This window comes from Notolepis coatsorum, assembly GCF_963971535.1.
Source record: "Notolepis coatsorum genome assembly, chromosome: 2".
Lineage (NCBI taxonomy): Eukaryota > Metazoa > Chordata > Actinopteri > Aulopiformes > Paralepididae > Notolepis > Notolepis coatsorum.
In genome coordinates, this window is record NC_140166.1 from 86,760,700 (window position 1) to 86,778,199 (window position 17,500).

The window sequence follows — 17,500 nt, forward strand, 5'->3', positions numbered from 1 at the left end:
TTTCTTTAAAATAAATCAAATTATATCTTGCAGCATATTTTAAGTTTTTCTTTCTTATATTAAAATATATTTCGTTTTTAAGAATTTGTACAGGATAGGCAAAAATAAGCATGTGCTTCATTCCTTTTTTTCGGTCGTTGATTTTGGATTTTGTGTGTGAGCCTGCCGTATTATGTAAATTTGTGATTTTCAATTTCTTGATTTTTTTTTGCAAGTCCACACAGATGTTTTTGATTTGTCTGTAAATAAGACCGTAAAATAAAAAACGTCATTCATTCATAATACATTTATTTTATATAGCGCCTTACGGTATTATGGTATCTTATTATGTCTCTAACCACTGCACTTTATTGTCTTATTGTTGTCTCACTGTCCTGTCCTGTTTTGCACTTTATTATTATTATTATTCTTATTTGTGAAAAAAGTTATGCACTGTAATGTCGTATCACGTTCCATTTGTGTTTACAATATGGTGAATAAAGTAATCTGAATCTGAATCAAAGAGACATTGCATTACAGTACATGGACAGACACAGTACATGGACTTTCACAATGACAACATGGTGGGGATACTACAGAGAAAGGGAGACAGCTTAGAGACGAAACAGAGACAAAAAAATATTATAATAATAATACAAAATAAATAATATATAGGTGTGTACAGATGTGTAAAAATATAAGTGATACAGTGGTTGGAGGGTCAGGAGTGAGGGTATGCAAAGTTGAACAGGTGGGTTTTGAGGTGGGACTTAAATGTTTCTACGGATGGGGCTTCTTTGATGTGCAATGCGAGTTGATTCCAGAGTCAGGGAGCAGTGGAGGAGAATGATTTGTTTTCTGTGGACTTAAGGCGGTAGTGTGGTGTGCTCAGAAGGGCTAAATTGGATGAGCGGAGTGAGTGTTGAAGGAGGTTGTAGATGTAAGCAGGTGCTAGGGAGTGGAGGGCTTTGTAAGTGAGGAGACAGATCTTAAAGGCAATCCTATACTTAACAGGGAGCCAGTGAAGTGAGGAGAAGACAGGTGTGATGTGGGTGAACTTGGGGCAGTGGGTGATGATGCAGGCTGAGGTGTTCTGAACTAGTTGAAGTTTATGGAGGGATTTAGATGTTGAGCCAATCATGAGCAATGCATTACAGTAATCTAGATCAGTGATTCCCAACCTGGGGTCCGCGGACCCCCTGGGGGTCCGCCAGACCACAGATGATTTGAGGTATTTCTTTTTTTTTTTAATACTTTTTTTCTTTCAGAGAAATATTTAATTAGCATATTTTTATCATCAGAAGCATGAATAGTCTCTCCACTACAATAAAAAATAAAGATAAATAAATAAACATCTAGACATGATTTTTGAACATTAACAGTAGGCTACCGGGTAGCCGCTAAAACGCGAATCAGTTGACTGTATCACTTTCTGTAGCTAGCCTAGCACGCTAGTTAACTTTCTTGGCTCGTCTGCAGTCAGCCGCCAGAGGTAAAAATGTGTGACAAACTAAAAGGAGATGACGGCAGCTCATCTGCAAAAAAATTAGGACCTACAGCAATCGCAAAAATTACATCACCATGGGCTTCACTGAGGGACCAGACAAACGACCTGAGTGTGTGATTTGTGGAGAAAAGTTGGCAAACTCGAGCCCAGCAAGCTGAAGAGACATCAGGCGTCTAAGCACCCAGAAACCGTTGGGAAGGATCCAGACTTTTTTCGGAGGAAAGAACAGTCTCTCAAGGCGAACAAGCCTGTTGATGTTAGAGTAGCGTGGAGCAGGGGTGGCAGTGATTTACAGAAGGCTACCGAAGCCTCCTTTGAGTGTTCGCTTTTAATTGCAAAAGCAAAGAAACCGCACAATATTGGCGAGCAGCTCATCAAACCAGCCTGCATCAAAATGGTTTAGAAACTGCGGCCCACAGGTGGCGGATAAACTAAAATCAGTACCACTCTCGAACAATGTAGTGAAAGACCGAATTGATAAGATGTCAAGTGATTGCGAGCAGCAGCTGTCAGAAAAGCTTAGAAAGAGTCCATTTGCCATACAACTTGATGAAACTACAACTGTCGCAGACAAGGCTGTGCTCATCGTTTATGTGCAATATATCGAAAATGAGGATCTGAAGCAGGACATTCTCATGTCAGTCAACCTTACTACCACCACTCGAGGTGAGGATATTTTTACTGCAGTGGATTCTTACTTCATTCAACATAAATGCAAACCGTTCACCATTAGGGCCTGATTTGAGAGGATGAATACAGGATTTGAATATTGGCCAACATTTTGAAATACATATGGTGCAAGATGAGATTTGTTGATTGAAGGCACAAGTCAAAGAAGCATAGTGGGTCTAATTATGATGCATATGCCTGTGTATAAGCAGTTTGTTATTAAAATGACAAAAAAAAGTATTAAAATGACAAAAAAAAGTATTTTATGGTATTTTATTAGGAGGGGGGTCCAGGAATTTCATCAGAGATGTTTGGGGGTCCCTGGGGGAAAAAAGGTTGGGAACCCCTGATCTAGATGCTATTGATGTGTGGTTCGAATGATAGTTTGGGGTCAAATAGAACACCCACATTTTTCACTGTGGGGGAGGGGAGGATAGAGTGGTTGTTGATGGATATGGAGCAATCAGGGTTTTTACGGATTTCAGTTTTAGTACTGTTAAGTTGGAGAAGGTTGTCGAGGAGGATGAGTATGGACAGAAAACCGGAATCTGAATTTAGCAGGATATCATTGGTGACATTAACAAGAGCAGATTCTGTGCTGTGGTGAGTTCGGAAGTCTAATTGAAAGGGTTAAAAAGGGAGTTATTCTGAATGTGGGTGTGGAGCTGGTTGCTAATACTTTTTCCAAGTATTTTGGAGAGGGGTGGTAGGTTGGAGATTGGCCTGTAGTTAATTAGAGTGTTGGGATCCAAATTGGGGTTCTTGATGATGGGGGTGACAGCTGCTGTTTTCAGTAGTGGGGGGACAACACCAGATGAGAGGGATCTGTTGATGATGTGTGTGATGGGGGAGCTGAGGGCAGAGATGCAAGATTTGGTGAGAGAGGAGGGGATAGGGTGCCTGTGAATATAGGATCCGGGGGGTGTGGTGAGCATTGTTGGCTAAAATATATTTTTGGATGTTGTCAAGGTTGCATTGGTCAGTGAATGCTGGGAGTGTGGCTAGAGAGAGAGATAGAGAGAGAGAGAGAGAGAGAGAGAGAGAGAGAGAGAGAGAGAGAGAGAGAGAGAGAGAGAGAGAGAGAGAGAGAGAGAGAGAGAGAGAGAGAGAGAGAGAGAGAGAGAGAGAGAGAGAGAGAGAGAGAGAGAGAGAGAGAGAGAGAGAGAGAGAGAGAGAGAGAGAGAGAGAGAGAGAGAGAGAGAGAGAGCTTTTAAAGTAAATGGGGTCCCTTGTCTGACCGTATTAAACTGGGTCATGGTCTGATGTGTAGGCTATATATCTGGGGGTTCTTGACATTAGAAAGTTGAAAGGTGAGATTTTAAGTATCCAAAACATAATTGCTATGCTATAATTTCCTGGGAAACATTGGCAAGGCTTATATTCAAAATATTTCTACATCTCGGGACAGCCCGCAGGTAATGTGGCCCAACCAAAGTCTAACCAACCATAACAATAATACTGGAGGGAGACTAAACACAATCACACACAATATTATTTTGTTATTCTGCACATGAACCTAGAAATTTGAAATATAACAGCCATGATGAAGTGAGAGCGTCAGAGCTGTAGCAACATGTCCGGGGGGGACGGGACACACACTCATAGCTAATTATTAAACATATGTAAGATGAGAGATCCGGTGAAAGCCCCCTGACAGCACATTACTGACTCAAGAGTAATAAAATAAGATTAGATAATATATTCCTAAGCGGCTGGGTGGCGTAGCGGAGATTGCGCTCGTCACCAATGCAAGAGACTCCGGTATCGAATCCCAGTCTCAGCATTGCCTTCGGCTTGGGCCGGCCGTCGTACTGGCTCATTTGGCAGAGTCAGCGGGTGGAAGTCGATGGGTGGGGATCGGACGTTGTGGACAGCGACCCCTACAGGTCGGTTGGGAGACGCTGCACAGCAGAGACAGGAAGTGGCGAGGGTAGTGTGAGCCTCCCATGCGTTACACCTCGCCAATGAGAGTCCGCGCTGGCAGGCGAAAAGATGTGACAGGCTGCCTCCTCGTGTGCCAGAGGGAACACGGTATGGTATGGTATGGTATTTATTTTAGACACAACAAACATATACAGATCATTACTCACATACATGCTTTTGTCAAGGATAGGAACGAAAAAGGCGCAATGACTTATTTACATCGTTGTCCTTGATGCAAGGCTTCTATCCTCTCTACAACCGACCAGTGGGGGGCATAGTCGAGCAACGTTCAAGACAGGGGAGGGGAGAATTGGATACACGAAATTGGGATGGGAGAAAAATAGAAAAATAAGGAGAAAAAGTGGATAAAAAAAAAGATAATATATTCCTTTATTGATCCCCTCAGGGGGAGTTTCAGAGCTGAGTGGAATCTCTAATGCATCTCTTGACAGAGATAGCGTGGCTACGAGAACAGTCTGAGGGAACCCGACAGTCGCACGTCTGCTCATGTAATTTATGACTAAATGTCAAAAAGTACGAGTTCATGAATATAATCTCAATCTGTCCAGATACTGGAAAGGGATGTCATTTCTTTGAAAAGGTCGAATCTGCCATGCCGTCCCAAGAGCGGCATGTAGGCGAAATAGCCCTGCTTTGGTATTACACTTTTTTTTTTTATGTTTTGGTTCTGGTACGATGTGTTCATCGGGAGCTTCTCGTGGCAGAGCCTGATGTGTGGCCAGCGATAGCAAGGCCTCCCCCTGTCCCCACTCAACTCCAACCCACACATGAGATAAGATATTCCTTTATTGATCCCCTTGGGGAAATTTGGGCGTCATAGCAGCATGGGGGAAGGGGGAGGGAAGGTACAGGTATGGGCAGGGTAATAGTAGAAATACATAAATATAGGCAATAAAATGATAGTACAGATAAATCATGCCAAAATAAAAAAACAAATGTAAGTGGGTTTTGTCTAGAGGTCACGGTTAGACCGCATTACGGATCCTACATTTAGCTATTCATCCGATGTACAGATCCAGCTCTTAAAAATCACACCTCTACTGCAAGTTTACACCTTGTAGGCTCGAAATATCCACTAATTAAAATAAAAAAGCACAATAATCATCGTGACATCTCACGCTCGGAGTCAAGGCTCCAGTGTGTCTTGCTTTCTAGATTCTCGTTGTACACTCAGAGGAAGAAACGAGTCGAAGCTTTTTCAGTGGCAATTACTGTAATGACGCCTGGACACGCCTGGACACAGAAAAACACCTACACTTGATAATTGGATTTGCGTGACTATAGTCTATGGGTTAATTGGGCAACAAACACATTTCAATTCCATTGAATTACATTTGAACTATTCTGCCTGGCAATCAAACTAATCAAAAGGCTATACGGCTCTGTGTGTTTCACACCGCTCCTAATATTGCCTAAAATATAGGCAATCAAATACAATCTGAAATATACAATTTTGTATATTTAATTTTGTATATATTATATATTTTAATTTAATTATATTCACGTTGTGAGATGTAGCGTTGTCTCCCAGTGCTGAACGTCTCCTGTCAGGACATCGGGAGACGCATGTCCCATCCTCTTCTTATAAAAGTAGAACAGAAGAAAAACTGCTCTCCACTGAGCCCACCTGCATCTATCTGTGATGTCATGAAAAGTTACTGGAATCCAATTAACTAACGAGTGCTTCTGCCTATAAATAGCTTTTAAAAATATGTCCTTATTTTCAAGCAATCTGCACACACCACCGTCTGACTAGCCAAAGTGTCTCGTTTCTGGGATGAAAGTTTCATGAAGCTGAGACCATCTTCAACCTAACTGTCATAATGAGGAAAATGTGGAAAGAAAATGTGTTGACATGTTAACAGACGGCAGGAATAGAGCGGATCTTCGGTGATGCTGACAGTATAAATGAACAGAGTCTATGTCTGTCTTCATACGTGTGGAATTCAAGGCCTGTGGCTCGAACGCAGTAACCTGATGCACCAGATGGTTTGTTACACAGAACCACCTGAAAAGTCCTCCTTGGAAACGGTGAAAAAGGACAGGCACTTTCAAAGAATACTTAGCAGGCGATTCGATGAACCATCTGCCGATCACCGTCTAGCACGGTCTACCAATCAGATCAACCATATGGCGTAGTAGAATATCGCTGAAGAGGAAGCTAGCTATGTAGTTACCTACGTATCGTTAGCCTCATACGATAATTACCTAAATAATTTTTTGGCCAAATTGAGATTTCAGGCTAACTGTACTCTCCTCACACTGCTGCATCGCCCTGGCTTAGTGCCTATGTCCTCAGCCAATCAGAACGCTTGGTACCTTCAAAAATCCCCATCTGCCTAACTCACTCGTGTGACTTGTGCATTTTAACGTTACATACACAGATGGCGATCGTATGACTTAGGCAAGTAGAACAACTGCCTTAGTGTATGACATGTATGTATGTACGAGGAGAAAATTGGTCCAAACCACTGTGGTTCGGCCACAAGTGCATAACTTGGGAGTGGAACTGGAGAAAATAGAGGTGGTTGCGGAGAGGAGGATGAGATAGAAGCTCAACCTGGAGAACTCTCTAGCTAAGGAGCTAGCCAAGATGAGGAGCACGTTCAGCCATAGACTCATCCCCTCTATGAGGAGCTAGCCAAGACGAGGAGCACGTTCAGCCATAGACTCATCCAAGATGAGGAGTACATTTAGCCGCCAAGATGAGGATCACCCCCCCCCCCCCCCCCCCCAGCTGTTTTGCGAGGTAACAAATATTGGCATGTCTAGCATTTTCACTTGGCCCCCGGACTGAATTCACTTATCAATACATTTTGGCCAGCTGCCTCTCCAAGCTGCAATTCAACTGGCCTGTGACCCCAAATCAAGCGCACCTCTATCTCACTGTGCAGCAATACAAATGTCTCTGCGTCATCTGCACCCGCATCGTGTTTCTAGTGAATAGCCTAACCTTTTTAAAAGTACGCCAGTCGTCTGTTTTCACTCGGCACGTGTCGTTGGTATTATTCCGTTTTGCGCGCGACAAGTGAAAGCCGCGGTAGAAAAGGATGCTGAGGTGAGATGTACCTGTATGTTTTCTGCGTGTACGTGTGTTTCCACTGACAGTATGTTGTCCAAGTCCAGGACCAGAATTGCTAATCTTAGAAACTATTGTCGGTGAATAAATAATTTAAACCTAATATGCATTATTAGCTTGGAAATTGTAATCATTATTTTAATGAATTTCACATACCTACTCTGAAACCAAAGCCATGGAGATAATTGGTTTTACGCGAGGCCAGTGAAGGTGAGGTGATATATGTTTTGTGTGTATTCTTCTACTTCATTCCAGGACCAGTTTAGCCTATAATTACTAATCTTACAAACTCTTGTGGGTGAATAATTAATTGAAACCTAATATATGTAGTTTAAATCTGTAGAAAAATAAATCTATAATAAGCCAATTATCCATAAATGATGCCTCCTTACCTGCCTTTTAAACAAATAGCCACAAATAGCCTGATAGTTGTATTCATTGAAGAATCAACCAATTAAAAGAAGTGCATTTATTTGATTAATAATATATTGAGCTGGTATGCACAAATTGAATAGATGAACAAAATTACCAATTAAGATAGTGACCTCAGGAAAACAGACCTTTTTAGGTATTATTAGTTGCCTGCCTTGCTCACAGCCACAAACAGGGTGCCCACTCTGACATGGTTAATTGACCTGACATGACGTACAATGAGCGATAGAAGAAAATAAATAATATAATAAATACAAAATTATAATCATATATATATTTTGCCTCCTCATGTTGCCCATGTTGCCCATGATGCCTGAGTCTGCCACTGTGTATCTGCCTCTCATTAGTCTAACTACTGTAGATGGATGTTCACATCCCCCTGTAGCAGGCAGACAGCAGATGATGCATTCAGTCTGTCTGGCCTAAGATTCACCACAGATGGACGTACAGTATGTGTGTGTGTATGCGTATATGTGTATGTGTGTGTTTGTGTGTGTGCTTGCGGTGGAGTTTGTGAGTGTATGTGTTGGAGTCAGATTGATTTTAAAGGATTATCTTGACATTTAGAAATTCAATCTATTTTCCATTTCACCAGGCATTTGCCACATTTTGTGAAAAATAAATGTATATTGTCAATCACCTTTTAAAATAGTATATAACAATAGTATATTACAGAAGGAACGCTCTGTGTGATTGGAGGGACATTCTTTTACTGGATGTACATTTAATTTTACGCTCCCGGGTGCAGAATGGGTCACGTTCCAGAAGTAGAGGAGAATCAAATTGGGATTCAAAAACACAAGGAAAGGCCATTCGTGTCACTGTTTTGGTAAGAGCTGCATATACTGTAGCTGCACAGTCTGTCCTTGTGAGGTAAATGGTAAATGGACTGCATTTATATAGCAGCTTTTATCCACAACTTATGCCTGACCCATTCACTCACACATTCACACACTGATGGCGGAGGCGACAAGGTGCCAACCTGCTCATCAGGAGCAGTTGGGGGTTAAGTATCTTGCTCAATGACACTTCGACTAGCTGCTGGGAGGAAGACGGTAGGCCCTAAGCGCATTTCCCCTAATGTTGGAATGTGTCTTGCTCAAGGAATCGGACAAGGAACTTTCTGGCGACCGCTCTACTGTACCTCCTGAGCCAACTGTCGCCCTGGACAAAAAAGTCTCGTTGACTTCAAGGTAACGTTAGAAGAGACATGTGTAGTAAAGAACAAAGTCATGAACATGACAAGTTTGTCTGCAAGTTCATAACTACAGGAAGTACAGGCGTTGCTAGGCTACTACAGTACATTAAAGCGGGGTGATAACAGAGTGAAGGTTTTTAAGCTTAAGTCTTTGTTTTATACGTTCACTGGGGCCACACACAGCTGTCTGGTGGATTATGGGATTTACACGGCAGTGGTATCTTACATCCTCCGAGCTTCTTTTGAGGAGAATTTGCTGGTAGGGGGGGGGGGTATAATATTGCTGCAGAAAGGCTGACGTTAACGGGTGAATGGTGTAAGAGAGATCCTGTCACTTAAACTTGTGAACGTACAGGTGAGAAAACTATATAAAACACATTGTTTTAATTAAAGTAGGCTGTTGTTTTTAACATGTTTTCGTTAACATCTTTTCTCTGACTGCATTTCTACGGCGGCCTTTTTGGGCTCACCATCTTCTAACATGACACTCTATAACATCATAGTTGTTGTCATCTTCTAACATTACACTTTGTAACATCATATTCCTTGGCTGCTCGACAGTTGTTTGATGACTTTGCTTCGCTGATCACCATGATCTTAAAATTGGAATCGTAACTCCTCCTCTGTTTATTAACTTTTGAGCCACTTTTGTTTTGCAGTGACAGGTGCAAAACAAAAGTGGCTCAAAAGTACTGTATGTCTGTGCGTGAGAAGGAGACTCGCTTGGGGAACGAACACTAGTTTGGCGTGACCCCGAAAACAAGATACCGCCTCTTTTTCTGATTTCTTTCTAGGCAAAAAAAAACGTATATATAATGGACTGCATTTATATAGAGCTTTTATTTACAGCGCTTTACAACTTATGCCTCAAAATGCCTCCGGCTTGCTCATAATGACACTTCAACTAGCTGCTGGGAGGAGCCGGAATTGAACCGGGAACCGGGAGTGCAGGGGACCCTGCTGTGGAGCCGCTCACCCACCTGTGCGTAGTGGCCGCTGCAGATGGCGGCTCTCCAGTCGGGCACGTCGATGCAGTCGGGGTGCCTCAGCAGCCAGTTGTCCTGCTTCACCAGGAAGGCCCCGGGGTACTCGCTCACAGAGCCGTCCACGTCGTGGAAGATGGTGGTCTTGTCCCCGTCCATCTGCATCTTGTTGAACCACGGACCGGGCTCCCCAAAGAACACACGGGATGTGATCTATATGGTGAGAGAGAGAGAGAGAGAGAGAGAGAGAGAGAGAGAGAGAGAGAGAGAGAGAGAGAGAGAGAGAGAGAGAGAGAGAGAGAGAGAGAGAGAGAGAGAGAGGAGAGAGAGAGAGAGAGAGAGAGAGAGAGAGAGAGAGAGAGAGAGAGAGAGAGAGGAGGAGAAGGGGGTGACAAAGAGGAGGAGAGATGGAAGAGATAGGGAAGGAGAAAGAGAGTGAGAGAGGAGATAGATTATTTATTAACCTCCTTAGAGGAAATCATTTCCACAGCCAGCACTCACACGGAAAACAATTAAGAAACAATCCAATCAATCCAACACGGAACATTGCCACAGCGCACGTTGACATACAGTCACAAGAACACAAGTCAATCAAATGTTACTGCTACAGTTTGTTGAGGGTAGTGATGGTAGAGAGAATGGTAGTGAAATGGTAGATTTAATAAATTTTTGTTGATATATTTCTCTCACACACACACGCACGCACGCACGCCCGCCCCGCCCGGCACACACACACACACACACACACACACACACACACACACACACACACACACACACACACACACACACACACACACACACACACACACACACACACACACACACACACACACACACACACACACACACACACACACACACACACACACACACACACACACACACACACACACACACACACAGACTCACAGGCACGTTGTCGAATGTGATGTCAGTGACGTTATTGTTGGGGCAGCTCTGCCACGAGTTGTTGAGCCGGAACCCGAAGGCGCTGGTGTGCCGTCCGTCCAGCGCCACATATTTACGGAAGGTACAGTTCTGGACGTTGATCGGCCCGTCGTAGATCTGCATGCCGCGGATAGGGAAGTCACTGCAGAACGCAGACACACACGCACGCACACACACACACACACACACACACACACACACACACACACACACACACACACACACACACACACACACACACACACACACACACACACACACACACACACACACACACACAAATGCATTCACACATATAAGGAGATTACTTTATTGTCAAAGTACACAAGAAAATTGGAATTTGCCTTTTCGCATACTGTATCCCTCCATAGTTACACATATACACAGTCCTCATATCCCCCCTAGTTACACATATACACAGTCATCATATCCCTCCTAGTTACACATACACACAGTCCTCATATCCCTCCTAGTTACACACAGGGGCGTAGCTGGGGGGGGGGTAGCTTAGGATGATTCCAAGGGCCCAGCACTGGGGGGGGGCCCAACATTTTTTTTTTTTTTTTTTTTTTTACTAGACATCACTCAGGTGTATTATTGATGCTCTCATTGATACTATGTTTGTTTCTGAAGTGTGTGTGTGTGTATGTGTGTGTGTGTGTGTGAGATATATAGAGAGAGAGGGGGGGCTTTGGTAGACTATTGCATTGGTCCATTCATTGAAGATGAACGCAATGCGACATCCTTTACTAGGCTCACCCACCAACAGTGCAGGTGCTGAACTGCTGATCCGAATGTATAGGTAAAAACCATATTATGCGTTTTCATCAATAAAAAAATTGCCAAGAAAAATTCCGCGCTCGCATTCACTGGGGGCCTACAAATACATTCTTTCATGGGGCCCAGAATCTGGAGCTACACCCCTGGTTACACATACAGAAACAGCCCTGAAAAATCAAACCTCTACTGCTCCTCTACCACTACTCCACCACTCCACTCCAAACTGATTTTGTGACTCCTATTGTTCTGGACCGGGCCAGATTTCACACATCCACTGCCTCCCACAGGCTGGGGAGATTTTCATCTTAAATTTGTATTCGTCCCAAATGTCCCAGCCCCATCCGATTTCTTAGCTTTTTTCACTGTTTACTTATCATGCGTTGCAACACTAATATATGGTCAGTACCCCAAGTCAGACTGCCCATATCAAAATTATCTTTGGGGTCTGAGGGCAGTAGCCCCCGACCCCCTCCCTGGAGAAGCACTTAAGTTAAGTACCCTCCCTTTGTTCACGTTTAGACCCAGCCACCAGCCCCCGAAAATTAACACCTGAGTGCTAGTTCTAAAGTGGTAGAAGAGTGGCAGAAGCGCAGCAGTAGGGTACTGAATCTGAAGTGCTTCATCTGTACACACAGTCCTCATATCCCTCCTAGTTACACATACACACAGTCCTCATATCCCTCCTAGTTACACATACACACAGTCCTCATATCCCTCCTAGTTACACATACACACAGTCCTCATATCCCTCCTAGTTACACATACACACAGTCCTCATATCCCTCCTAGTTACACATACACACAGTCCACCACACATATGCATTTCATCAGAGAGGTCAGAGCGCAGGGTCGCCCACAGTGCAACGCCCCTGGAGCAGTTTTGGTGTTCGGTGCCTTGCTCAAGGGCACTTAGGCAGAGATGGTGGAGCCACCCTTCTGTCACCAGCTCAGAGCTGGAATACACCCTCCTGTCAGTGGCGGGGAACGAACCTTTCGGTTACTGGCCGACCTCTTTACCCATAGGCCATCCTGCCTCCCATATACTGTACATATCAGTAAATGCCATACAGCACCTCAGGAAGAAGCTCTGAATAGCTACTGTACCATTCGGCTCACAGAGAAGCTTATTTTTCTTCTGGCAGAGAAGGTTGGACAGCGTCCCTCTCATGGTGGTTGATATATATATGCGTGTATATCATCTTGTAACTGTGTGACCAATTCAAATGAAAGACGGTCAGCTACTAAACCATGAAGAAAAACCATGACTTGTGTCGTGACCTCATCTTTCCCAGACTGTGAAGGAATGATTACTATGCTTTGTTGAGACATTCCCAGTGGTTCTCTCTGTGTTTTGCCAAGTGGGCTGGGAACACCCGCCCCGGTGCCAGCAGTGCTGCTCCCTGGCCGTACCCATGATGAAATCACTGCTAGGGACATACACTTTCTTGACACACAGTTGAGTGAGACGTTTATTTGTGTGTGTGTTTAAAGGCCTACAGTAGATGAGGCCAGACTGACTGAATTCCAGTCTTTTTGCGCAGCCTGCCCAGCATGTCATTAGCGTAAAGGGCACAGTAAATGATCGTACAGAACAACACTGCTCAGAAAGAAAGGGCCTTAACGATGGTTCTTTGGCTCACAATCATAAAGGCAAACAAGATCTGGTGCTATGAATTACTAGTGAACCACATAACCAAGTGAAGAACCATTGGGATCTATACTGGAACCGTGAGAACCATTAGGATATATACTGGAACCATGAGAACCATTAGGATCTATACTGGAACCGTGAGAACCATTAGGATATATACTGGAACTGTGAGAACCATTAGGATCTATACAGGAACTGTGAGAACCATTAGGATCTATACAGGAACCGTGAGAACCATTAGGATCTATACTGGAACCATGAGAACCATTAGGATATATACTGGAACTGGGAGAACCATTAGGATATATACTGGAACCGTGAGAACCATTAGGATCTATACTGGAACCATGAGAACCATTAGGATATATACTGGAACTGTGAGAACCATTAGGATCTATACAGGAACCGTGAGAACCATTAGGATCTATACTGGAACCATGAGAACCATTAGGATATATACTGGAACTGGGAGAACCATTAGGATATATACTGGAACCGTGAGAACCATTAGGATCTATACTGGAACCATGAGAACCATTAGGATATATACTGGAACTGTGAGAACCATTAGGATATATACTGGAACCGTGAGAACCATTAGGATCTATACTGGAACCATGAGAACCATTAGGATCTATACTGGAACCGTGAGAACCATTAGGATATATACTGGAACCGTGAGAACCATTAGGATCTATACTGGAACCATGAGAACCATTAGGATCTATACTGGAACTGTGAGAACCATTATATACTGGAACTGGGAGAACCATTAGGATATATACTGGAACCGTGAGAACCATTATATACTGGCACCGTGAGAACCATTAGGATATATACTAGAACCGTGAGAACCATTAGGATCTATACTGGAACTGTGAGAACCATTAGGATCTATACTGGAACCATGAGAACCATTAGGATATATACAGGAACTGTTAGAACCATTAGGATCTATACTGGAACCGTGAGAACCATTAGGATCTATACTGGAACTGTGAGAACCATTAGGATCTATACTGGAACCGTGAGAACCATTAGGATATATACTGGAACTGTTAGGATCAATACTGGAACCATTAGGATCTATACGGGAACCATTAGAATCTACTGTATACTGGAAATGTTAGAACCATTATGATATATACTAGAACCCTTAGAACCATTAGGATCTATATGATTAGACAATCATAGTTTTTCCCAGAACTTCTTTATGAAGTTACAGCGATCACCTCAAGTCTGCCTGAACCAGAACTGCTTTATGAAGTTACAGCGATCACCTAGAGTCTGCCTGAACCAGAACTTCTTTATGAAGTGACAGTGATCACCCCAAGTCTGCCTGAACCAGAACTGCTTTATGAAGTGACAGCGATCACCTCGAGTCTGCCTGAACCAGAACTGCTTTATGAAGTGACAGCAATCACCTCAAGTCTGCCTGAACCAGAACTGCTTTATGAAGTGACAGTGATCACCTAGAGTCTGCCTGAACCAGAACTGCTTTATGAAGTGACAGCGATCACCTAGAGTCTGCCTGAACCAGAACTGCTTTATGAAGTGACAGCGAATCACCTCGAGTCTGCCTGACCCAGAACTGCTTTATGAAGTGACAGCGAATCACCTAGAGTCTGCCTGAACCAGAACTGCTTTATGAAGTGACAGTGATCATCTAGAGTCTGCCTGACCCAGAACTGCTTTATGAAGTGACAGCGATCACCTCAAGTCTGCCTGAACCAGAACTGCTTTATGAAGTGACAGTGATCACCTAGAGTCTGCCTGAACCAGAACTGCTTTATGAAGTGACAGCGATCACCTCAAGTCTGCCTGTACCAGAACTGCTTTATGAAGTGACAGCGATCACCTCGAGTCTGCCTGAACCAGAACTGCTTTATGAAGTGACAGCAATCACCTCAAGTCTGCCTGAACCAGAACTGCTTTATGAAGTGACAGTGATCACCTAGAGTCTGCCTGAACCAGAACTGCTTTATGAAGTGACAGCGATCACCTAGAGTCTGCCTGAACCAGAACTGCTTTATGAAGTGACAGCGAATCACCTCGAGTCTGCCTGACCCAGAACTGCTTTATGAAGTGACAGCGAATCACCTAGAGTCTGCCTGAACCAGAACTGCTTTATGAAGTGACAGTGATCACCTAGAGTCTGCCTGAACCAGAACTGCTTTATGAAGTGACAGTGATCACCTAGAGTCTGCCTGAACCAGAACTGCTTTATGAAGTGACAGCGATCACCTCAAGTCTGCCTGTACCAGAACTGCTTTATGAAGTGACAGCGATCACCTCAAGTCTGCCTGAACCAGAACTGCTTTATGAAGTGACAGCAAATCACCTAGAGTCTGCCTGAACCAGAACTGCTTTATGAAGTGACAGTGATCACCTAGAGCAGACCTGGGCATTGTACGGCCCGCGGGCCGGATCCGGCCCGCGGGATGATTCTGACCGGCCCGCGAAAGATTACATGATAATAAAACAAAATAAAAAAAAAACAAAATAAAAAATTATTTTTAATATTTTTTTTTTTTTTACTTTTTTTTTCTTCATGTCAACGTTCACACGCACAGTATACGCTTAGGAGACATGCTCAGAAGATGTTGGTTCTCTTTGGATCCACCTACATATGTGAACAGACATTCTCAGTCATGATGTTTACCAAGTCCAGGTACAGATCCTCTCTCACTGATGAACATCTGGCAGCTGTGCTTCGCATCTCCACCTCAGACATGCAACCTGACTTTGATGGACTTGTTAAAGCTCAACAGAGACTGGATTTCTCACACTGAATGAAAAAAAAGAACTGAAGAACACTAAAATGTGGAAATATAGCAAGTGAAATGGGACACTTGATATTTTTTTTTCTTTTTTTTGCACAGTTCTGAAAACATTAAATGTTTAATATAGGCATGTAAAGTAAAAAAGGCTACAAAACTGGGACACTTTTCTTTACACAGTTCAGTGACATGTCTTGTTTATTTTTGCTATAAGATGATGTGATGTCTTTAGAAAGCTAAGAAAATCCTTGTTTCAATAGTATATGAAACTCAAAATGCCCTTTGTTATTAATGTTTCACATTTTGTTTATCATTTTGGAAATAAATTCTATTTGAATAAATGATATTTTTGAAAGCTAACCTTACCTTTTAATTGCCAAATAATAACATACACTCTTACCAGGGGTCAAAACAATGCCATTTACTGCTTTTTATATAGAAATAAAATGTATATTATGCATAATTGAGTTTGGAATTTTGGCCCGGCCCCCCAACATATTTTCAGTTGCTCATTCGGCCCCCCGGGAAAAATAATTGCCCACCCCTGACCTAGAGTCTGCCTGAACCAGAACTGCTTTATGAAGTGACAGTGATCACCTAGAGTCTGCCTGAACCAGAACTGCTTTATGAAGTGACAGCGATCACCTCAAGTCTGCCTGTACCAGAACTGCTTTATGAAGTGACAGCGATCACCTCAAGTCTGCCTGAACCAGAACTGCTTTATGAAGTGACAGCGATCACCTCAAGTCTGACTGAACCAGAACTGCTTTATGAAGTGACAGTGATCATCTAGAGTCTGCCTGAACCAGAACTGCTTTATGAAGTGACAGTGATCACCTAGAGTCTGCCTGACCCAGAACTGCTTTATGAAGTGACAGCGATCACCTCAAGTCTGCCTGAACCAGAACTGCTTTATGAAGTGACAGCGAATCACCTAGAGTCTGCCTGAACCAGAACTGCTTTATGAAGTGACAGTGATCACCTAGAGTCTGCCTGAACCAGAACTGCTTTATGAAGTGACAGCGATCACCTCAAGTCTGCCTGAACCAGAACTGCTTTATGAAGTGACAGCGATCACCTAGAGTCTGCCTGAACCAGAACTGCTTTATGAAGTGACAGCGATCACCTCAAGTCTGCCTGTACCAGAACTGCTTTATGAAGTGACAGCGATCACCTCAAGTCTGCCTGAACCAGAACTGCTGGCGATCGATGTCACATCATGAAGTAGTAGAATTGTAGAGAAACTACAATTGACGTACTTTATTCATTGCAATGATGAATTATATCAACCAAAACAAACAGTATGGCTCGGTGACTTGTCTTAATGGGTTTTGGACAGCAATGGAGTTCTATGACTTCTGGATGCAAGCTATGATCTGGTGTTGGTTTTGGTTGGCCTTATCCTTGAAGGTCAGGGGGGTGTTGTTCCATTGTGGGCTTGAGGAGCCCATTGAGACATGTCATATTTGGCTACAGATAACTAGGGATCAGGGGTGTAACGGTATGGTTTGAAGTCAAGGTTCGGTACGGGTTTTCGGTACAGTGGG

General features: G+C 43.3%; 1 protein-coding gene across 1 annotated transcript in view; it reads right to left on the minus strand.

Moving 5' to 3' along the window:
- The window catches only part of cemip (cell migration inducing hyaluronidase 1), a gene marked incomplete at its 3' end in the record, with an annotated part of 220,520 nt that overhangs the window by 15,617 nt on the left and 187,403 nt on the right, over window positions 1-17,500 (minus strand). The window contains 2 exon segments of the mRNA XM_084308248.1: window positions 9,789-10,004; window positions 10,704-10,884. Coding sequence (XP_084164374.1) covers window positions 9,789-10,004; window positions 10,704-10,884 — 397 coding nt within the window.